General features: G+C 35.5%; 1 protein-coding gene across 1 annotated transcript in view; it reads right to left on the reverse strand.

The window, feature by feature from the left end:
* The window catches only part of ABCB5 (ATP binding cassette subfamily B member 5), a 119142-nt gene that overhangs the window by 52185 nt on the left and 42499 nt on the right, over positions 1 to 24458 (reverse strand). Inside the window, exons 14-15 of the mRNA XM_046020966.1 lie at positions 10818 to 10979; positions 5640 to 5774 (exon numbers count right to left, since the gene is read on the reverse strand). Of these exons, the coding sequence (XP_045876922.1) occupies positions 5640 to 5774; positions 10818 to 10979 (297 nt within the window). The remainder of the gene's footprint in view (positions 1 to 5639; positions 5775 to 10817; positions 10980 to 24458) is intronic.

Genomic DNA, 24458 nt, shown 5'->3' on the forward strand with positions numbered 1-24458 from the left:
CTTTTTCAACATTAAGAGGAATTACATTAATTTCTTAATGTTAAACCAAACTTGTACTTTTTAGATAAATCCTACTTGGTGATGATGTATTATTCTTTTTATATAGGATTCATTAGATTTACTAAAATTTTGTTAAGAGTTTTTCCATCTATGTTCATTGTTGGATATTTACCTATAATTTTGTTTTCTTGTAACATCTTTGTTCATTTTGATACCAGAGTGATGTTGGTCTCATAAAATAGGAGCTCTTCAATTTTCTTTGTGTTAGAATTCACCAGTTAAGCAAAGTGGGCCTTAAGTTTTCTTTAAAGGAAATGTTTTCACTGCAAATTCAAGATGTAAGATTATTCAAGCTATTAATCTATTCTTTTTAAATTAATTTATTCTTGAGCGGGCTTTGGTAGTTTGTGTCTTTCAAAGAATTTGTCCATTTCATCTGAGTTGTAGGATTTATTCGCATAAATGATTTCAAAAGATTATCTTATTTTTCCTTTAATATCTGTAGAACCTGTAGTGATGTCACTACTCTAATTCTTGATATTGGTAATTTGTGTCTTTTTTCTTAATTTGTTCATTCAGTCCAGTGGTTTTTCAGTTTATTGATACTCTCAAAAAACCGGCTTTGGATTTCATTAATTTTTTTTCTTTATAATTATTTTTTTCCTTCTAGTTTCCTAAGGGGTAACTTTATTAATTTGGGTTTTTCCTTTTTATATAATATAGGTGTTTAGTTGTATAAATTTCTTTCTCAATACTACTTTAAATGTCATCACATACATTTTTTTAAAAATTCGACTTACTTTTTTTAAGTTTTAATTTAAATTCCAGTTGGTTAACATGCAGTGTAATATTAGTTTCAGGTGTACAATATAGTGTTTCAACACTTCCATACATCACCCGGTGCTCATCATGGCAAGTGGACTCCTTAATACCCATCACCTATTTAATTCACCCCCTCACCCATCACCTCTCTGGTAAGGATCAGTTTGTTCTCTATAGTTAAGAGTCTGTTTCTTTTCTTTCTTTCTTTTTTTTTTTTTTAAGATTATTTATATATTTGAGAGAGAGAATGAGCGAGCATGAGAGGGGAGAAAGTCAGAGGGAGAAGCAGACTCCCTGCTAGGCTGGGAGCCCAATGTGGAACTTGATCCCGAGACTCCAGGATCATGACCTGAGCCGAAGGCAGTCACTTAACCAACTGAGCCACCCAGGTGCCCAAGAGTCTGTTTCTTGGTTTGCTTCTCTGTTTCTTCTTTTCTCTTTGTTTGTTTTGTTTCTTAAATTCCACATATGAGTGAAATCACACAGTATTTGTCTTTCTCTTACTTATTTCACTTAGCATAATACTCTCTAACTCCATCCACGTTGTTACAAATGGCAAGATTTCATTCTTTTTTATGACTGAGTAATACTCCATTGTGTATATTTACCACATCTTCTTTATCCATTCATTGGTTGATGGACACTTGGGCTGTTTCCATAATTTGGCTATTGTAGATAATGCTGCTATAAACATCTGGGTGCATGTATCCCTTTGAATTAGTGTTTTTGTATTCTTTGGGTAAATACCTAGTAGTACAATTGCTGGATCACAGGATACATTTTGATTATGTTTGGTTTCATTTTAATTTAGTTCAAAATACTTTTGAATTTCTCCTTTGATTTCTTCTTTGATCCATGTATTATTTAGAAGTGAGTTGTTTAGCTTCCAAATATTTAAAGATTTCTAGGCCACCTTCTGTTCTTGATTCCTTTTTCTTTCTTCTTCTTCTTTTTTTAAACGATTTTATTTTTAACTAATCTATACACCTAACATGACACTTGAACCTACAACTCCAAGATCAAGAGTTGCACGCTCTACCAACTAAGCTAGCCAGGCATCCCTCTGTTTTTGATTTCTGATGTAATTCTACATAGGTTAAGTAATATACTGTGCATTATACGAATTTTTAAAAATATATTGTGTTATGGCTTAGAATATGGTCTATCTCAATAAATGTTTCAGATGCATTTGAGAAGAATGTGTATTCTTCAGCTGATACATGGAGACTTTCATCTATGTCTGTTAAGCTGGTTGAGAATGCTATTAAAGTCATCTATATCCCTGCTGAATTTTTTTTCCTTTTTAATTTTTTATTAACATATATTGTATTATTAGCCTCAGGCATACAGGCCTGTGAATCGCCAGGTTTACACACTTCACAGCAGTCACCATTTCACATACCCTCCCCAAAGTCCATAACCCAACCAACCTCTCCATTCCCCCACTCCCCCCAGCAACCTTCAGTTTGTTTTGTGAGATTAAGAGTCTCTTATGGTTTGTCTCCCTGCTGATCCCTCTAGTTCCATCCACGTTGTCACAAATGGAAAGATTCCTTTTGATGGCTGCATAGAATTCCATGGTATATCTATACCACATCTTCTTTATCCATTCATCTGTTGATGGACATCTAGGTTCTCTCCATAGTTTGGCTATTGTGGACACTCTTGCTATAAACATTCGGGTGTACATGCCCCTTCGGATCACTACATTTGTTATCTTTAGGATAAATATCCAGTAGTGTGATTTCCCTGCCGAATTTTTGTCTACTTGTTTTATCAACATTTAAGAGATGTACTGAAATCTCTGAATAAAATTGTGAATTTTTATTACTCTTTTCAGTTCTTGATAAATTGATTCTTTTATTTATATTTTTAAAAATGATTTTATTTATTTATTTAACAGAGAGAGACACAGAGAGAGAGGGAATAGAAGCATGGCGAGTGGGAGAGGGAGAAGCAGGCTTTCCGCTGAGCAGGGAGCCTAATGTGGAGCTCGATCCCAGAACCCTGGGATCATGAACTGAGCTGAAGGCAGACTCTTAATGAGTAAGCCACCTAGGTGCCCAAATTGGTCCTTTTAAAATTATGAAAAAACCTTCTTTATCCCCCCCTTTTTTTTTGCTCTGAAATCAACTTTGACTACTGTTAAGGTCATAGTCTACTTTCAAGTAATATTGCATATCAGTTAGGAACCTTAAAATAAAATATTTCCATTTCTCACTGCTAGTCATTTAGCTATTGTTTTTACACATTTTTACTTATACTTGTATTATAAACCTTATACTACAATGTTATTTTTTTCTTAGAAAAGTAAATTATTTTTAAAAACATAATTAAAAAAATTATTAGGGTGGCAAGTTGACTTAGTAGAGCATGAGACTCTTGATCTCAGGTTCATGAGTTCAAGCCCCATGCTGGGCATGGAGCTTAGGTAAAGGAATTATTAATCATTATTAACCATTATTATAGTAACATTTTTATTTACTATTTTTGATATTTTTCGTTCCTTTTTATAGATTCAGATTTCTATTTGGTATCATCTTCCTTCTGCCTGAAGGCCTTTTTTTTAACATTTCTAGTACTATAGGTCTTCTGGTGATAAATTATTTTAGCTTTTTTTCCCTAAAAAATTCTGTACTTTGCCTTCAATTTCGAGAAATATTTTTCTGCATGTAGCATTTTAATTGAGCTTTTATTCCTCTTATGAGTTTAAAGATACCACTCTATTGTCTTCTGGTTTGCATTTTTTTTTAAAGATTAAAAAAAAATTATTTACTTGACAGACAGAGATCACAAGTAGGCAGAGAGAGAGGAGAAAGCAGGCTCCCTGCTGAGCAGAGAGCCCAATGCGGGGCTCGATCCCAGGACCCTGAGAACATGACCTGAGCCGAAGGCAGAGGCTTTAACCCACTGAGCCACCCAGGCAACCCCCGTTTTGCATATTTTTAATGAGAAGTTTGTGATTTTCTTTTTCCCCCTCCTTATACATATTATGCTGATTTTCTCTGGCTATTTTAAATTTTTCTCCTTATTCTGGGTTTTAAGCAATTTTATTATGATGTGCCTTCATATAGTCTACCTTATCTTTCTTGTATCTGGAATTTATTAAATTTTTAGGATGTGTGAATTTTAAGTTTTCACCAAATTTGGGAAAAAAATTTCATTGTTTATTCCAATGTTTTTGCCTTTCCTTTGGGAACATATGAAATATACTTTTAATAACTGTTTATTGTTCCTACTAAGTCTACCAAGTGTATCATTTCTGGGTCTATTTTTTTTTAATTTTTCAAGATTTTTTTTTTTTTAATTTGACAGAGAGAGAGAGAGAGAGACAGTGAGAGAGAAAACACAAGCAGGGGGAGTGGGAGAGGGAGAAGCAGGGCTGAGTAGGGAGCCTGAAATGGGGCTTGATCCCAGGACCCTGGGATCATGATCTGGGTCTATTTCTATTGATTTAGTTTCTCTTCATTTTGGGAACTATTTTCCTGCTTCTTTACTTGTCTTGTGATTTTTGAGTAGATGCCAGACACTAAATTTTACTCACTGGTTTTTTTTTGAAAAAATTTTTAAGATTTTATTTTATTTTTTAAAGATTTTATTACTTTATTTGACAGACAGAGATCACAAGTAGGCAGAGAGGAGGCAGAGTGCGGGAGGGGGGAAGCAGACTCCTTGCTGAGCAGAAAGCCAGATGCAGGGCTGTTATTGGGGTCTACAAGGTGCTATAGATCTGGTCCCTGACTATCTCACACAACTCTCTGCTCATCCCTCTTCTTAGTCAATGTGACCCCCAACTCCAGGCCATTATATTAGCTATTCCCCTTATTTAAAATAATACCATCTCTGTCGTGGTTACTGATTTATTTCTTCTTGGGTCTAAATCCACCCTTTTGCCTTATAAACACTTTCCCTTTACCAGTTAGTAAGATGTCAAGATTTGTCTGTTAAGGGTACTGGAAAAACGATGCACGAGGAGGGAACTTTTCTTCCTTCTCTTTCTGGTGGCTTTCTGGGAAGGCTCCTCCATGATAAGTTTTTCTCTCTGCTGCTCTGCTTGCAGAGTTTTGTCAGAGTAGGTGCCTGCTGAGTACAGTTTTCTCCTATATTTGGCCAGCAGATGCTTTCTCCAGCTCTTGAATTGGCCAGGAGAAGTATAACCAGGGGACCCAGACAGCATTGGTCTGTGTTTTTGCCAGATGACTAATGCTTGCACCTGCTTACACATGGAACTGTACTTGACTCCTGCAGAGGGCAACCTCTCCAGCTCCTGGTTTCAAAAGTGCCCCGTAGCTTCTCCTGGTACCCAGTAGGTTCTAGCATGCAACAGGACAGATTTCCAGCAAACTCCACCAGTGAGGTACCTTAGCAACTTCTCTGCCATCCACTGAACCAAAGCTGTGCCCTCTGAACCAAGGCATGAATCTCAGCCTTGACAGGGGAAAAGAAGGAGACTCTTCCTTGGATCTCTATTTTAACCTCAGTATTGGTTGCTACTTTTATCTCCTACCTCTGCATTCTTTAAAGTTCTCTGAATTTTCACTAGCCAATTCCTGTTACACCTAAAGGAACTAGAAAAAGAAGAACAAGCCCATTCTTAAGAGTTTTCTTGACCCCAAATGGCCTGTGACATATATGGTCTTATTTGAGGGCCACTTTCTTAAAGCATCACAGTGATATTACAGTGAAGTTTGGGAAAGACTTATGTTTTGTACACTTAGTGTTATAGTAATATTTTATCATAAATTCTAAATATTATAAGAATTAAATAAAAATTAATTGGAGGACATGTGGATAAAACTTAAACCATTAACCATTACCTCTTTATACTGGATGGATTCCTCAGACCTGTTAGGAAGGTCTGACTTGCTGCTCTTTATAGAGCACAGAGGAACTGAGTTGATACTTATTTCAGTAGACATTGATTCCATCTGTTCATCAGCTTTTCTAATATCCTTAAATGAAGAATATATGTTACTATTAGAACAATGTTTTCAAAATTGAAGACTTTTCTTAAGCACCCCTCTAAAACTGTATTGCCTTGATACTGAAGGTGATATATTCCTGTGTAGCTCTCGCTGAAGTTTTCAGGCTTAGTAGAGAGCTAGTAAGTTTAACTTTTACTAAAATGTTAATGGGTGACAAGAGCTTATTGTGGCTTCTTTTCCAAAGACCTACTTTAACTGGAAAAAACAATGCCTTAGTTCAAAACAATTATTCCATTAGTAGGGACAGATTTTAGTAAAAAGAGCTTTGTGAGGGAGATGACTCAAATACTCTTTCTGACTCTGCTGCTACCTACAGCAGAGTAGCTACCTTTCCTACCCCTTTGTAGAGCTTGTACATTTATAACATATCACTAGGCCCTTAAATGTGATGCTAGCCCTGGGTCTGAGAGAGATCTCAAGAGACAGGAACACTTTCCAGGCCAGCAACTCCTGCCCATTCCAAACTGTTCAGAAAGCAAAATCAGTAGGACCAGCTCCTAAAGAATAAAAAAATCCCAGAGACATCAAGTTAACTTAAAAACAAAACAAAACAAAACCCAACTACAACAAAAAACAACTGTTTAAATCACTGGATAGGACGAAATTCTTTTTTTTTTTTTCTTTTTTTTTGATAGGATGAAGTTCTAAACCAGATTGCTCTAAGTCTAGTTTTTGCTTTTCTTGCTACTCAGAGAAATGAGACCAAATTCAGTGAAAAAAGAAATTACATATTTCCTGCTCCTCTGAATGTGGTGTAAGTAAATCTGTGGCTTCTCCATTAAGAGACGGGATGGGAGACAAGACAGAAATGAGCAGCCGGGTTTGGATGATGGTGTCCCAGATCAGGGTGGGGAGCGGAGACAAAAAGCCTTAGGTGGATTTAGGTGCAAATGAGAATATGTATGTGGAAGGCTTTTCAGTGACTGTGACTCTTTGACAAGCTTAACAACTGTTAATCAGGCATTTCAAAGTACAGTAAATTTTAACCAGCCTTATAGTATCCCAACTTCTTTAATCAGATATTCTTTTATGCTATCACTTTCTCTTTTTTTCTATAAATTTCTCTCCCAAGAAAGAAATCCTTTATTTGTCTTTTTTCAAGAGCTATTTACTTTATGGCAAGTTTAAAATAAAAATTTGACCTCTTCTCATAATAAATTTTTCTAAGAAGTTTCTTTAATAGGTCAAAGACAAGTTCTTTTCCTGAGAAGGCTGCTAGACAAAATAATGATGACAGGAAGTTTTGGTATGTATCTGTCTCTACTTTTTTTTTTTTTTAAAGATTTTATTTATTTGACAGAGAAATCAGAAGTAGGCAGAGCAGCAAGCAGAGAGAGGGGGGGAAGCAGGCTCCCCGCTGAGCAGAGAGCCCAATGCGGGGCTCGATCCCAGGACCCCGAGATCATGACCTGAGCCGAAGGCAGAGGCTTAAACCACTGAGCCACCCAGGTGCCCCTCTCTACTTGTTTTTATTTAATTTTCATGTGAAAAGTCACTAAAGGAATAGGTCTGTAAATAATCATGTATGTTCAAGGTAAATAATTATAGCATTAATCTTCATGGTTTGAACTTTCATAAAAAGTTTGACTGAATAATGTTAGTATTAGTAATATAATAAAATTTATTATACCAACATAGATTCTAAGCACTTTACATGAATGACTCATTTAATACATTTTTCACATAATTTCACATATTTTCACATAATTTCACATATTTAATTCATAAATAAGTTACTATTATTTTCCCCATGTTAAAGATTAGCAAACTGAGGCACAGAGAATTTAATAAATAACTCACCTAAGGTCCTAAAACTGTTAAGTGGCAGAGTCAGGATTTTCAAATTTATAGTGTCTCCAGAGCCCATAATCCTAACCACTGCTATTCTGTTTCCTGGGATTGATTCCCTTAGCAATAGTAACTTCTTAGTACTTAGGGACACATGGAGTCTAATAAACTGATTCATTTGGACACTACAGGCATAGCGGTAAATACGCATTTCTAGGGTTTCAGAAATGAGTTCCTGTCTATGGAGATATCATGGGTGTTATATTTACTATGCAGTACCCAGAATATTGTAGTTGTTCATTGAATATTAAAATGGTATTTTTTATCAGAATGAACATTATTTTAGGTAATGAGAGACTACTAATCCATTTTGAATAAGGCATTTTAAGTATTTATACATTCATAACACACTCTATTTTTATTTTCCTTACGCTATGAAACTCTTTAATCTAAGACCTAATAATAGAGTTTTTGTTTAGTTATAATGAAAAATTAAGACATGTTACTTCAAAGAAAGATCTGAGTGTACTGGTTTAAAAAAAATCTCAAAATAGGGTTATTTTAACCATAGCTATTTTCTTTTATTATTATACTTATTAGTTTGAAAATATTGAACTTCATAATTTCATAACTTATTAAGTCTACTCTGGAAAGAAAATCATGCAAATTCAACTCACATAGAACAGCTAACTTTTATTTTTAAAGTAAAATATGGCCTAATGTGAAATAAAATTGGAACTGGAAGTTTTTGAATCAATATAAGATTATATTTGCAAACTTTTTTAAGACTATCCCTGCTTTATAGCAGATGTTTAAAAATAACTTATTCTAGCATTGTGGAGAAAGCTAAGGTTTTAAATGTGAAGTTTTGAGTTTGATGATGAGATAGAGGATCATAACTTTCTAAATTTTCTAATTTGTGAAAATTATTTATTAAGTTCTAAATTTTAATTCTGGTGTAGTTAACATACAACTTTAATTAGTTTTACATGTACAATATTGTGAGTCAACAATTCTATACATTAATCAGTGTTGGTCATGATAAGTGTGTTCTTTAATCCCCATCACCTATTTAATTTACCCTCCCCTCCTCCCCCATCCACCTCCTCTCTGGTAACTATTAATTTGTTCTCTATAGTTGAAGACTCTCTTTCTTGGCTTCTCTCTCCTTTTTCCTTTGTTTATTTGTTTTATTTCTTAAATTCCACATATAAGTGAAATGGTATTTGATTTTCTCTAACTGACCTATTTCACTGAGCATTATCCTCTCTAGTTCCATCCATGTTGTCACCAATGGTAAGATTTCATTATTTTTTTATGGCTGAATAATATTCCACTATACCCCCCCCCCCCACCTTCTTTATCCATTTATCAATCAGTGGACACTTGGGTTGCTTCCATAATTTGGCTATTGTAATAAAGCTGCAATAAACACAGGGGTGCATGTTTCCCTTTGAATTTGTGTTTTTGTATTTTTTTGCTAAATATCAAGTAGTGCAATTACTGGGTCAGAGGGTAGTTCTATTTTTAACTTTTTGAGGACCTGCCATACAGTTTTCCATAGTGGCTCCACCAGTTTGCATTCTCACAAATAGTGCATGAAGTTTCCTTTTTCTCCACATTTTCACCAACACTTGTTGTTTCTGTGGTTTTTATTTTAGCCATTCTGATAGATGTGAGGTGATATCTTATCATAGTTTTGATTTATATTTCCCTGATGATGAGTAATACTGAGCAGCTTTTCATGTTGGGCAACTGAATGTCTTCTTTGGATAAATGTCTACTTATATTTTCTGCCCATTTTTAAATTGGATTTGTTTTTTCTCATGTTGAGTTATATAGGTCCTTTATATATGGAATAATAATATTAACATAAAAATGTAATCAAAATAATAATACTAACATAAAAAATGTAAAAAAAATGTAATCATAAAAATGAAGAAGTAAAATAAACTGCAAAGTGGTGATATTTGTTGTCTGTACATGACCCCCTGAAAAGAAGACTGCCTTCCAAGTCAAGAGAAGACCTGGGCCAGAAGAAGGAAGTTAGCTACAGCCTAATTCCTACAATTTATATTAATGTGTCCTAATGAAAAAACTACGTGAGATCACATGGCATGCTGAAATGTGGATTCGAAAAAAAAAAATTTGCAGAGTGCCTCCAGCATTATCATGCCTCGTTTTATTAGCTAAAGCTTTTGATTGATAAGCTTTCTAGTCTACCTGAGAGGGTGTGGTTTATATAACATACATTTTTGTATATATCCTTTTATTCAGCAGGCATTTATTGAATGCCTACTATGTGTCAGGCGATGCGTTAGGTGATTCTGATACAGTAAAGTAAGTCAGAGTGAAAAAAAATTAACAACTCTTCTGCCTGGTTTCTAAGAATTTCCATGATTTGGGGTGCCTGGGTGGCTCAGTGGGTTAAAGCTCTGCCTCCGGCTCAGATCATGATCCCAGGGTCCTGGAATCGAGCCCTACATCGGACTCTGCTCAGCGGGGAGCCTGCTTCCCTTCCTTTCTCTCTGCCTGCCTCTCTGCCTACTTGTGATCTCTATCAAATAAATAAATAAAATCTTTAAAAAAAAAAGAATTTCCATGATTTGGCTTTCTAATACAACTGTTTTTGATTATGTTCCCAACATTCATTTTTACTTGTGGGAGGAAGGCTGGTTTTTTTGTTTGTTGCACACCAAGTTCCTTCTTACATCTGTGGTGCTTCTCCACCCACAAAGACTTCTCTTCCTCTTCTAACTCCCACCTTCTAGCCTTCAAGACTTCTTCATGAAACCTTCCATGGGTAATTTAGCTTCCCTTTTCCCTACCAGTTTTGGTTATTTCTACATTTTGTAACATCCATATGCAGCATTCTGCATTTTGCCTCTGCAACTAAGTTTTCAGAGATTGTGTGTTAAATTTGTGTTCTAATGAAAAGATGACAGTATATAGAGTTAGACTGTTCTGGATCTGCCATGTACAAGCTTTGAAGCCTATTTGCAGTGTGCCCGGCAATCATTAGGTGCTATGTACCCATTAATTCTTTAATTTTCATATTATCTAGTACAATGTTGAAGAAATTAATCACAGTGAATTTCTTCATTGAGGAATTCCTTGATTGCTTTCTGAAAACTGAGATGATGATTCAATACTTCTGTGGTATGATCTCTGGAAAGTTAAAAAAAAACCGTGCTAATATAGCATTATATAACATAAACATACCTGTGACATTGCAAGTGAATAATATAGACCTTGGTTTGCTATTAGTTCAGCATGTGTTCCTTTTTCCACCACCATCCCATCTTTCATAGTCACAATGAGATCTGCATTTCGAATAGTGGAAAGTTGGTGTGCTATGATAATTGTAGTCCGACGTTTGCTTGCCTACAAAAGAGTAAGTATAAAAAATAAATAAGAAATTAATATAAATAACAAACTCTGTAATATTCAAGAAAGCCTATTGTAGTATTTTTAAAAAATATTTATTTATTTGAGAGAGAGAGAGAAAGGGTGCACACACAAGTAAGAGGGAGGGGCAGAAGAAGAAGGAGAGAGAAAATCTCAAGTAAACTCCCCATGGAGTGCAGAACCTAACACAGGGCTTGATTTCACAACCCTGAGATTATGACTTGAGCCAAAATCAACATCAGATGCTCAACCAGCTAAGCCACCCAGGTGCCCCTGTAGTATTATTTTAAATATCAAGGAAACTTATCTGTGCATATAGAAATTTGGACTTTAATAGATGAGGAAGGCCAATAAAAATAAGAATAAAAAGAAAATCTGAAAGTTAATTAGATTCTAATTTGGTGGACTTGTAAAATTACAGTATCTTGAACTAGACAGGAAACTAAAGATCATTTAATCTGAGCGATGTAATAATTGCCTGGCTATTAGTAACTAAAAGTTATTCAGTAACTTAAACTCATTATTTTCTTCATCTCCAAAATGGGGCTATTACTTAACTAGTTGGGTATGAATTCAAGGTAATACATATTTTTAACTTTTTCACAAGTTTCTTACAGATATGGAAAAGTACTCATAAATGCATAGATCAGTGCATTTTGACAAAAAAATACATCCAGATGCATAACATCCATTTTTTAAAAAGGTCATTACCAGTACTCTGAAACTCTCTTTAGGCTCTGTTCAATCACTGTCACTGTTTATCCACACCACTAGTGATAGGTAATCACTATCCTGACTTTAAACAGTATAGATTAGTTTTGATTTTCTGTTGTATTTTATGTAAGTGGAACCATGCAGTATATACCCCTCTGTATCTGTGAATTTTTTTTTCAACATTACATTTTTTGATATTCATCCAATTTGTTGTATTTAGTTGCAGATCATTCATTCTTATTACTGAGCAAAATTCCATTTGTATATACCACAATTTATTTATCCATACTATTGCTGATTGGCATTTGGGAAGTTCCAGGTTTTTTTCTGTTATGAATAGATTCCTATACACATTTATTGGATGAACATATGCAGAGAATTCTACTAGTTACATACTAAGGAGAAGAACTGCCAGTTTTTTTAGATTCTGCCAAACAGCTTTTTAAAGTGGTTGTCCCAATTTATAAACTCCCAAAATGCAGGAGAGTTATGGCTACTCTATTCTCACTAACACTTGGTACTTTTTGTCTTTGGTAGGTAGGTACTATCATATTGTGGCTTTATTTGGATTTCCCTGATGACTGATAAAGTCGAACAACTTTTCATATGGCTGGTGACGATTTGGGTATCTCTGCTGTGAATTGTCAGGTTTTGCTTGGTTTTCTGTTGGAACTGTCTTTTTCTTGTTAATTTTCAGGACTTGTTTATATATTCTTTTTTGAGGACTTAGTCACACAATATTACAATGAAAAAATGCTTCACATCATTTGCCATCAGGGAACTACAAAACATAAACACAATGAGACACCACCTTACTCTAGTCAGAATGGCTAAAATTAACAAGACAGGGAACAACAAATATTGGTGAGCATTTGGAGAAAGAAGGACCCTCTTACAAAAACTACTGATGTATTTATTACCTTGGCTAATTGAATTTAAATTCAAAAAATAAAGAAAAGTTCCAGTGAAATCATATATATCATATCAGTGGGGAGCCTGCTTCCCCCTCTCTCCCTCTGCCTACCTCTCTGCCTACCTGCAATCTCTGTCAAACAAATAAATAAAATCTTAAAAAAAAACTAGATTTCTGCATTAAGCAGATATTGTTATTAATTTAAGTTTTTGAAATAGTCATCTATAAATATACATATACATGTAAAAATATATTTGTCAAGAGTACATCCATACATATATACATATTCAATATAGGTATATACATTCCTGATGTGTCTGTGTATGTGTGTGTTTGTGTGTGTGTGTGTGTGCATGTATGCATGTTTTGTACTCAACCATGCCAACTAAGAATGTTATAATTTGGGTTAGTAAGGAGGAATGACATCTAAAGCTCAGAAGTGAGGGTAAGTCACTCTTTCCGTCAAAAGTTCCTCCTAGTCATGGTGGCAGTAGAGACCAGTTTCATGGTATATGAATTATTCAGTTGCTCAAGGCCCCATAGCTTAAAAGGGTCCCAGTCTTGGTTTAGTGCTCTGCTGTTGTCATCTCGTAATTCTTGGTAATTTTTGATAAAGAGGCCCCACATTTTCATTTCTCACTGGGCTTCACAAACTATGTAGCTGGCCCTGACTACTGATAAAAGTAAAAAGATTTCCAAATAGGTGTACCTTTGCTGGTTTGTGTTAAGCATAGATATTAAGGGTCCTTAAAACAAGCAGATAAAGAAAAGGGAAAAAATGGATAGTTTTACATCTTTCCAAGGTAGGATCTCTCCCTGTCATGACTCAATAACATTATAATAATGAGACTCTGTAATTATTATTCAAAGCATCTAAATGTGTATTATATTTAACCTACATCTCCTATCACACAGACTAAATACAGATAGTTGTTTCTACCTCCAGCAGCCCAATTTCATTCTTCTTTTATAAAAGTATGAGATAATGAGATAATTTCATCAAATTTCCATTGATTTTTTTAGATTGAAAGCAGATCATCCCACTGCATGAATAGCTAAGGAAGTTTTATGAACTATAGACTAAGAAGACTCACGATACAGGAACAGTCTACTGTTTCAATAACAATTCATACTATAGATACTCTGACATATATAATGATGCACATAACTATTGTATTACATGCTAATTAAGTACAAATAGTAAACAATCTCATATATAGTGTATCATGCTTATAAAGGGAAACCTAATTTTTTTCTTTTTTCTCTGGAGAGTTTACTTATTTATTTGACAGAGGGAAAGTCAGAGAGAACAAGCAGGAAGAGCAGCAGAAGGAAAGGGAGAAACCACACTGCCTGCTGAGTAGGGAGCCTGATGTGGGGCTCAATCCCAGGACCCTGGGGTCTTGACCTGAGCTGAAGGCAGACGCTTAAATGCCTGAGTTACCCAGGCACAGCAGGAAAACCTAATTTTCTCTTTTTATTTAAAAAAAATTTTTTTTAAAAGATCTTATTTATTCATTTGACAGACAGAGATCACAAGTAGGCAGAGAGACAGAGAGGCTGATGCGGGGCTCGATCCCAGGACCCTGGGATCATGACCTGAGCCGAAGGCAGAGGCTCAACCCACTGAGCCACCCAGGTGCCCCAGGAAAACTAATTTTCAATAATTTCTTCACTATTTGTGTTCTCTGGAATCACAAATCCTAGGTTTGAATCTTTTTTCTGTCAATTTCTGGATTTGTGGTGTCAGACTAGATATTTAAACTCCCTGAGTCTCAGTTTCCTCATTTGTTAAATGGGGAAATATGTTACCTATATTTTAAGGTTATTGTGCAGATTAATGTTTTTGGTACCGTGTTCTGCATATGGGAAGTTCTTAGGAAATAACTAAATTTTTTTTTTTTTTTTTTTTTTAAGGGAGAGAGATAGAGTACATGCGCCTGGGAAGACAAGGGAGTGGGGAGGGAAAGAAAGAATCCTAAGCAGGCTCTACGATCAGCATGGATCCCGATGTGGGGCTCAATCTCATGACCCCGAGATCACGGCCCAAGCCAAAATCAAGAGTCAGACACTTAACAAAGTGAGCCACTCAGGCCCCCCATAAATAACTATTTTTACATTATTAATCAAATATCTTCAAGCTGGAGGCCCTCGAGTATTTATTGAGGGCAATTCCAAAGCCCTTGACAGAGAGTGCTAATAAGGGGGGGACAAAAAAAGAATTACAACATAAAGTAATAAGTATACAACAGAAGTTATATAAAAATATTATAGCACAGACATAATTAACTGTTTTGTTGAATAGAGGAACATTGCCAAATAGATGACTTTTGAGTAAAGTCTCAATATATGGACAGAGGTTTTTCAGGTGGGAAAGAGAGAGGAGGGGCAATTATGACAGAGGCTATGGCAAGACCAGGCATTTGGGCCTAACAGAACATGAATTTCTGAAAAAACTGAGGTTCACATATAGTAGAGGTGTGTGAAGAATGGAAGGTCATGGGCCTAGGAATAGAACATTTGGGACTAGTTCATATAAAGCAATGTTAAGTAACTTTCTTCTCTTATTGGAAGTTTCAGAATGGGGAAATTGTTTATATAAATGATATTTGCTTTTTTACAAATTACCCAACACTCTGTATCTACATATGGATATAAGACTTTCAAGGTCTTTCTCAACACTTAGATTCTATTTTTTTTCCCCTAGAAGCCAATCTTACCATGTTTTTGAGATATAAGACATTGTAAAATGATCAAGGTAAAAATTATTGTATGATATAATGAATAAATATAGACATGATATATTTTTTTTTTAAAGATTTTATTCATTTATTTGACAGAGAGAGATCACAAGTAGATAGAGAGGCAGGCACAGAGAGAGAGAGAGAGAGAGAGGGAGAGAGGGAAGCAGGCTCCCTGCTGAGCAGAGAGCCCAATGCGGGACTCGATCCCAGGACCCCGAGATCATGACCTGAGCCGAAGGCAGCGGCTTAACCCACTGAGCCACCCAGGCGCCCCTAGACATGATATTTTGAATTACTTTTGCTGATTTGTTTTTTTACTCAAGACAACTGAATATAAATATGTTAAATATTACATACATACATATGTGTGTGTATATAATTTTAATTTCAGGTGACTCACACTAGCTTTATCTTTTTTTAAAAAAAAGATTTATTTGAGAGAGAAAGAGCAAGCGAGAGCACAGAGGGAAAGGGAGAAGCAGACTCCCTGCTGAGCAGAGAGCCCAATGTGGGGCTCTATCTCAGAACCCTGAGATCCTGACCTGACCCAAAGGCAGACACTTAACCCACTGACCCACCAGGCTTCCCTAGTTTTATCTTTAATAAAGAAATAGGAAGGCCATAAAATAATCATCCATCAATGAGCTAAACAATATTACAGATTAACTATTAACTACTGATGGCAAAAATAATTCTTCTGAAAACATATTTTAAAGAATGTTAGAGTGTAGAATGTTCTATAACATTCCTCTGTTTGGTTTTGCTCACATAGTCCTATGAGCCGTCTGGGAAGAAAGGTTTCTGAGAGATAGGAAAATTGGGGCTCAGAGAAATTAATGGGTGCCAGTCCATATAGAGGGTAGATGGCAATGCCACAACATAACTCAGGTCATTTGAATATTCTAAGTCCACAAACTCTGCTGTATCTTTGTGGCATGATGTGTTCCTATTAATGACTAAAGCCCTTTGCATTGACTGCTTCCCATACCTTGCAAATTTTCTTTTCCTGTATCTTGTACCAGCACTAAAGATAGGCTTTCATTTGGCAAGTATACATCTTTGTAACAGTTTTACACATGAACCAAGTATACCCATTTAAACTCCCTCTATTGAAATGCAGATAATGATGAGAATTACTGATCTTTAAGAGTGATCTTATAATATTGGGCATACATATCAAAAGAGCTATTTTTGATTCTATAACATATACTTCATCTAAACAATATTTATTTATTTTTGAAAGACTTTATTTATTTATTTGATAGACAGAGATCACAAGTAGGCAGAGAGGCAGGCAGAGAGAGAAGGGGGTAAGCAGGCTCCCTGCTGAGCAGAGAACCCAATGAGGGGCTCCATCCCAGGACCCTGAGATCATGACCTGAGCTGAAGGCAGAGAGGCTTAACCCACTGAGCCACCCAGGTGCCCTAAACAATATTTATAAATATACCCTCTGAGAGTTTATTGTATATGATTTAAAAGATGGGTGGTTTCTAAATTTTATAAAAAATAAAAAAGTGGGGTGCCTGGGTAGCTCAGTGGGTGAAGCCTCTGCCTTCGGTTCAGGTCATGATCTCAGGGTCCTAGGATGGAGCCCCGCATTGGGCTCTCTGCTCAGCAGGGAGCCTGCTTCCACCCGCCCTCCCCGCCCCGCCCCTCATGCCTCTCTGTCTACTTGTGATCTGTATCTGTCAAATAAATAAATAAAATCTTTTAAAAAATTAAAAAAAAATTAAAAAGTGAGTATTTTGGAAAAGGATAATACCAAAGCAGTGCCTCAAAAAATGGAGTAAGTTGTATAAAAAAAAAAAGACAGACTTCTGTTTTCAACCCAAGATGGACTATCAAGAATAAGATTTAAAAAATAAATAGAAATTTATTCCGATGGCTAACATTAAAACACCTGTTTATCCCAACTTTTGGCAAGTATGTGGACTAGCTGTAATTCTCATATATTACAGGAATATAAAAGGAAAATAATTTGGTAGTTCATTTAAAATTTAAACATACTCCTACCATAAGGTCTGTCCATTTAAATCCTAGATATTTACCCGAGAGAAATAAAAGTGCATGTCCACAGAAGACTTACAGATAAATGTTCAGAGCAACTTTATATGTAATATCCAAAAACTACAAACAAACTGAATAATTTCAATGGGCATCAATACCAATCATCTCAAACAGTGGTACATCCATATAATGCAATACTATTTACCAATAAAGAGGAACTCTTGATACCTTTCACAATATCAACAGGTCTGAAAACAACTATGCTGAGTGCAAGAAGTCAGGCAGGACAGAATTTATAATGTATGATTCCATTTACACAAAGTTCTACAAAATGCATGGTAATCTATACTGGTAGTAAACAAATTAATAGTTGATAAGAGTGGGGCAGGGCGAGGAGAGGGAAGGTTGGAATGGAGTGTTTACAAAAGGCATGTGAAAATTTGGGGGAGTGATTTTTTTCTCTATGTTGATTGTGGTGGTTTCATAGGTGTACATGTATGCCCAAACTTTTCTAATTGTATACTTTCATATGTGCAATTTAAGTCAGTTAAATCTCAAAAAAATCTGTTAAACAATGTTGAACAAAAGAAGCATCTGTATTTATAGCACCCAAGTTGGCCATTCTTGAAGTTCTCTAAGAATTCTGAATGGGATTGAGGCACTTTGATGAATGTAATGCAAACGTAATGATAAAGTGGATTGAGGAGCAACTAACTGTATTGTAGGTAGGAAGATTTATTTTTCTAACTGCTGCAAGGTCTGATAATGTACACATAATTATGTTGTTAATTGGCACTTACAAGCATATGTGAATTTCTCTAGGTTATATTTATGTGTAACATAGTTCTCAGAAAAGAGGTCAAAACACTAAAATGTTTAGTGCTTCCTTTATTTTTCAAATTGCCAAATATATAGACATTTTATTAAACTAACAAATGAAAGATAATTGGGAAGAGAGTTTTTATTGTTTGCTTTTTGTTTTCCTCAGTTTCCTATTTACTTGTATGTGGTAATTCTAAGCCTTGCTATACAGAAACATCCTAGTGAATGGTACAAAGAAATTGGCAAAATGTTTTTTTTTTTGCTTTATTTTTATTTTTCCTATCTATCTGTATATATATCTATCTATTTATAAAAGATTTTATTTGTTCACCTGACAGAGAGAGACAGAGATAGCGAGAGAGGGAACACAAGCAGGACGAGTCGGGGAGGGAGAAGCAGCCTTCCAGGACCCTGGGATCATGACCCAAGTTGAAGGCAGATGTCCAATGACTGAGCAACCCAGGTGCCCCTGCTTTAGTTTTTTTAAATAAACTTTATTTTAGAATAGTTTTAGATTTAGGGAAAATGTGCAAAGACTTCAGTATTCCTATATCCTGCACACAGTATCTCCCAGTGTCTACATCTGACATTTCTGATGCATTTGTTACAACAAATGAACCAGTATCAATACGTTAAACTCCATACGTTATTCAGCTTTCCTTAATTTTTACTTATTATTCTTTTTCTGCTCCTAGATCCCCTTCTCAATACATTACATTTAACCATCTTGTCTCCTCAGGCTCCTCTTCGCTGTGACAATTTCTCAGATATTCCTTATTTTTTATGATCTTGATAGTTTTGAGGAATACCAGTCAGAACTCTGTAGAATGTCCCTCAGTCTGGATTTGTCTGATGTGCCTAGTCTTTAGAGATAAGACATTCAGCCTATAGTAATCCCACTTTTCTCACTCAAACTTCAATTTTAACTCTATGCTGGGTCTTGGAGACCCTGAGACTGGCCTCCAGAACCCTAAAGGGCAATGAACATAGAATGGTGTTGTTGAGTAGGCATGCATTAGGACTACTAGTACAAAGGTGAAAATACTCAGACACCCAGGCTCCTGGCTCCTGGCTCATCTCTCTCTCATTTATTCAATTACATTCCCTCAAGGTGACAAATGTTCTTTTCTTTTTCTTTTTTAAGATTTTATTTATTTATTTGACACAGAGAGAGATCACAAGTAGGCAAAGAAGCAGGCAGAGAGAGAGGGGGAAGCAGGCTCTGTGCTAAGCAGACAGCCCGATGCGGGGCTTGATCTCAGGACCCTGAGACCATGACCTGAGCTCAAGGGAGAGGCTTAACCCACTGAGCCACCCAGGCGCCCCTAAATGTTATTTTCTAAAAGCAACCAGATCTCAAACCTTACTGATGAGGGTGTAAGATGTTACAAATTAGCTAAATGATTCACAATACTATTAAACACTTCTCAAAGCAAATTAATATGTATGAAGTTTACTTAAAATATATAAAAGGGCACATATAACACAGATACTCAAAGGAGAATGTAGGGAAAAGGAAGTTGTAAAATCAATTAGGAGACTGCAATTAGAAAAGATCTGAGAACGCTGTGCAATCTTATGACATAATCAGAATTACAAAGTTTCCTGATGCAGGTTGTATTTTCTAGACCTTCTTTTCTTCATGGGAGGCTCACTTGACAGGTATTTTTGTAGACCTCACTTCTAATATTTCTTCACTTCTTAGCCATTACATATGGAACAAGTTTACTTATTTTGCAAAAGTTAATGCTGTTGTCTGACATCTGAAAACTGACAGTAAGGGATGACATTTCTGCAGTTGTGCCTTAGTGAGCACTGATGTTCCTGTAGACCGGAATGGACAGCATTTACCCATCTGTACCATCTTTACTCTGCCAGACTCATGGTCCAAACTCTAAATATTTGATTAAGGTATATATTTTATTACAGTGTAATCTATTATAGCATGAATTAGTGTCTGAGTCTTTCAAACCACAAAAAATGCCTAATACTTTAAAAGGTAAAAAACTAGGGGTCCCTGGCTGACTTAGTCAGTAGAGCATTTGACTCTTGATCTTGGGGTTGTAAATCTGAGTCCCACATTGGAAATAGAGGTCATTTTAAAAAATTACAAAATAAAAAGGGGAAAAGCTGTGCTCTGAAAAACTCATAACATGGGCTTCCAATTATCTTACACAGTTACGGCACCATGAAGTGCACTACAAAAATACAGCTCTACTACCTCATCATAAATGGGACCTAAAACTGATGTACTAGCCATAGAAGACAACACTAATTGTTTCAGACTTAAAACATGAGAGAAATTTTGGAAATCAAGACTTTGTAGAAAACCAATCAAAGAAATTTGAGCTGATGCTTTGGTTTTTGTTATTGTTGTTTTTTGTTTTTTAACAAGAAGTATTATAAAAATAAGGGAGGTAGTAGAATCCATTCCACTGATTTTTTTTCAGATGTCTCAGAGAAGATATGGTAGATTTTCAATATGTCTTTGTTGCTATTAGTTCTTCCAGAGAGTACCAAGTTGCAAGAACTTCCTAGTATCTTCTCCCCTCCTTCATAGTTTAAACAAAGTTAAAAGCCAGACAATTAGGTATTTAACCAAAAAAAGGTCAACAGGAAGGTAGGTCTCTACTTGACACTTTGCTGGCATTTTTTTTAGATTACTTTGTAATTCCATGCACAACAATAAATCACCAGGTAATTAGCTTGCACTTTGAAATAGAGGCTGTTTTAAAACATCCCTCATGGAAATACTAGGGCAGAGATAAGGGCCTAAGGAGGCTAGGTTTTCACCAGTGGTGGTCATGTGCCTTGAATAAAGGTTAGCAAGAGGAAAAGAAAGAACAATGTAAAACTGTGAGCATTTGAGAGGGTCTGAATTTGACTGGTGGGTCAATTAACAGGGGTAATATACTCTCTGCTGAAGCCTGTAAACTCAAGAGTTCTCATGTCCCACAGCAAGCAAGGGGTGGGAAACCTATGGAAGGCAAGTTCCCACTGACTGCATCCTAGCAGGTTGGCTCAGGTGGACTTGGGGTTCACTGATGACATATACTCGTGATGTAATACAGTCTTGTGGTCTAAAAATTCTTTTTTTTTTTTTTTTTTAAGCTGCAAAATCCTTTTATCAAATAAAAGCACATGTGGAAGCTTAACAGATTTAAATTAACCATACAAACTAATAGCTGCCATTTGAATTTTTGGAGTGGTGGTGCACAGCCCTCCCTGCTCAACCACCCTATCTCTCTACTTTCCTCCACTCCTCAAAAGGCTTCTGGAGGGGGGCCTGGGTGGCTCAAATAAGTTAGGCGTCTGGCTTCAGCTCAGGTCATCATCTCAGGGTCCTGGGATCGAACACCATGTTGGCTCCCTGGTCAGTAGAGAGTCTCCTTCTCCCTCTGCCCTTCCCCCGCTTGTGCACTCTCTCTCTCTCTTAATAAATAAATTCTTGAAAAAAAAAAGAGGCTCCTGGAAAATGCTAGTACCTTAATACTCCAAGGACAGTCCAAAAAAACCTCTAGTTACTGTTTTACAAATTTCTTCCCTTTGAGCTACTGAATTTTAATTGACCATCTGCTATAAAAAGGTCTTTATGGCAGTTTTAAGGAAACACAACATTTTTGGTGTCTTAACTACCTTATGATGTTGAAAGTCAATTGGCTTGCCATTCTTCTGAGTCAACCCTGGTTCCATAGCTGAACAATGTAGAATTACTGTAAGGCCACTTCACCTGTCCGAAAATGCTTTCTCTTTTGTAAAACGGAGTGGCAAATAGCAAGCTATCAGCCCCTTAGAAGCCATATTTAATAAGTGATTCACCTCCTACTCAAACCTCTTGTTTTCAGCTTGCAGGGATCTACTCATGTGAGAACACACACACTAAGGTTAAGACTCTTTATATAGAGTAAAACACATTCAAAATCTAAACTCTTTGATGAGATGAGGCCACATGTACTACTTAATTAGGAATATGGAACAGTACTCTATAGTGCAATGTTTTCTTTTTATAACCTGAAATATCTCCATTCTCTCTTCTAAATAAGTTAACAAAGAAGTTAATAATTGATAATAATAAAATTATTCATAGCCATTTAATACCTTTCTCCTTCATTTAACTTTATTAAGCAAATATCTGTGGAGAAATTACAGCAAAAAATTAATGATAAAGTAGATGGTGGGCAAGAAGAGAAAATGCTACAATAATTAGCTCATCTTTCTTCCAGGAGGGAATAATATCTTATCTAGCCCAGAATACTGATGAACAAATAATATATTAGAAATATATTATTATATAACATAGGTTATATATTAGAGATAATATAATATAGATAAATTATGTAGATTATATTAGAGATATATTAGAGACATCTTATTTGGTAGCAATTAGAAAAATTAATATCTTATATAGAAGTTTTTCTTATTTGTGGGGGAGGATGAGGCTTAGGAATAATTAAAATTTACAGAAATTACCAAGATAGTTACTTGTCTCATGGAAAAATATTTTGCTATATTTTTAAGGCTTTTAATTATATTTTTTTAAGACTCTGAAATATCCTGCTGAGTAATAATGATTTAAAACCATTTGTGAAAGAAAAACCCATGAGCTATATACACAATAGGATCCAAATAAGCAGCTTAAGGGGACAAAGTGAGTCTATTATAAGCTGACATGGGAGCCTCAATTTGGGTATGGTTTGTTTCTTTCCCAAGGAGGCAATGTGGTTTCAGAAAAAGCCTAGTGTTTTCTTTTCCTGTTTTTTGTTTTTTGTTTTTTTTAACTTCGGTAAAATATACATAACATGAAATTTACCATTCTAACCATTTTTAAGGGTTGGGTCCTCCTGGATCAGAAAGGTCAATTCCTTCTGTGTCATTATCCTTTTATATTCAGGCTTAGATTGCTATTCTTTTTCTTTTTCTAGTGGTAAAATACATATAAAATTTTAACCAGTTTCATCTGTTTTAAAGTATATAATTTAGTGGCATTAAGTACATTCATACTGTTGTGCAACCATCACCACTATCTAACTCCAGAACTTTTCATCCCGTGGTGGAACTCTATACCTCTTTAAACAATAACTTCCCATTCCCCCTCTTCCCTTAGACCCTGATAACCTCCATTTTACTTTCTATGAACATGACTATTCTAAGTATCTAATATAAATGCAATCACATAATATTTGTCCTTTTGCATCTGTTTTTCAGTTAGAATAGTATTTTTTAGGTTCATCCATGCTGCAGCATGTGTCAGAATTTCCTTCCCTTTTAAGAATGAGTACTATTCCATTGTATATACCTATATTTTGTTTATCCATTCATCTGTCAATGAGCATTTAGGTTGTTTCTACCTTTTGGCTATTGTGAATGATGCTGCTGTGAACACTAGTATATAAATATCTGTTTGAATTCCTTTTTAAATTTTGTTGGGTATATACCCAGAGGTGGAATTGCTGGATCATATGGTAATTTATCTTTAATAAGGGGCTAGTTTTGAAGGGTGATCTGGATTAAGATTTAGTTTAAGTTCCTAGCAGATGTATAATCTTGAAGCAATATAGCACGGTGGCTACGTGAATGAGTTAAAGAAACATGTCTGGGTCCACATTTTGGCTTCATTGTTGCCTACCTGTTATTCAACCTCTCTGTGCTTCAGTGTGCAAATCTGTAAGATCGAAAAATAAGTGTTCATATGTCATTGGGTTCTTATAAGGACTAGCTACTATCACCCATTTGTTCCTTTACTATACCTAAAATAATGACTCATGAATGGCCTCAGGGCACCTATAAACCCTTCAATATATACTATATGTAAATCTTGGTGTACAAGTGCATTTGTAGATTTTTCTGGGAGTTAAGGTGATTTATTTTTCCCTTTCTTAGTTAGACTCAATGGGGACCTGAGCTATCAAAGAGGAAGAAGCACTATTCTAAAATAAATCAGTGGTCTATAATTTAACACCAAGCCTAACAAATGTGAGCTTGATTAGGCAGGCTTATAAAGTGTTTCATGATGCTTTTAGAATGAGATAGTCTCTATGCTATCTTCATTCTTCTGGCTAAATTCCAGCCAAGGAAATCCCCTTGCAGAAATTCCCTTTCTGTTCTCAACTATTATAAAGTTGCTACAAATGGTTAAAGAAAGAAAGAAAGAGAGGAAGAAAGAAATGAATAAATCCCTAATTCTACATATAAAAAGCAAGATATTTAAATGAAAAAAATGCACCAAATGTGTAATAATTAACCTATTTTTAACT

The sequence above is a fragment of the Meles meles genome, chromosome 10 (assembly GCF_922984935.1).
Source record: "Meles meles chromosome 10, mMelMel3.1 paternal haplotype, whole genome shotgun sequence".
Classification (NCBI taxonomy): domain Eukaryota; kingdom Metazoa; phylum Chordata; class Mammalia; order Carnivora; family Mustelidae; genus Meles; species Meles meles.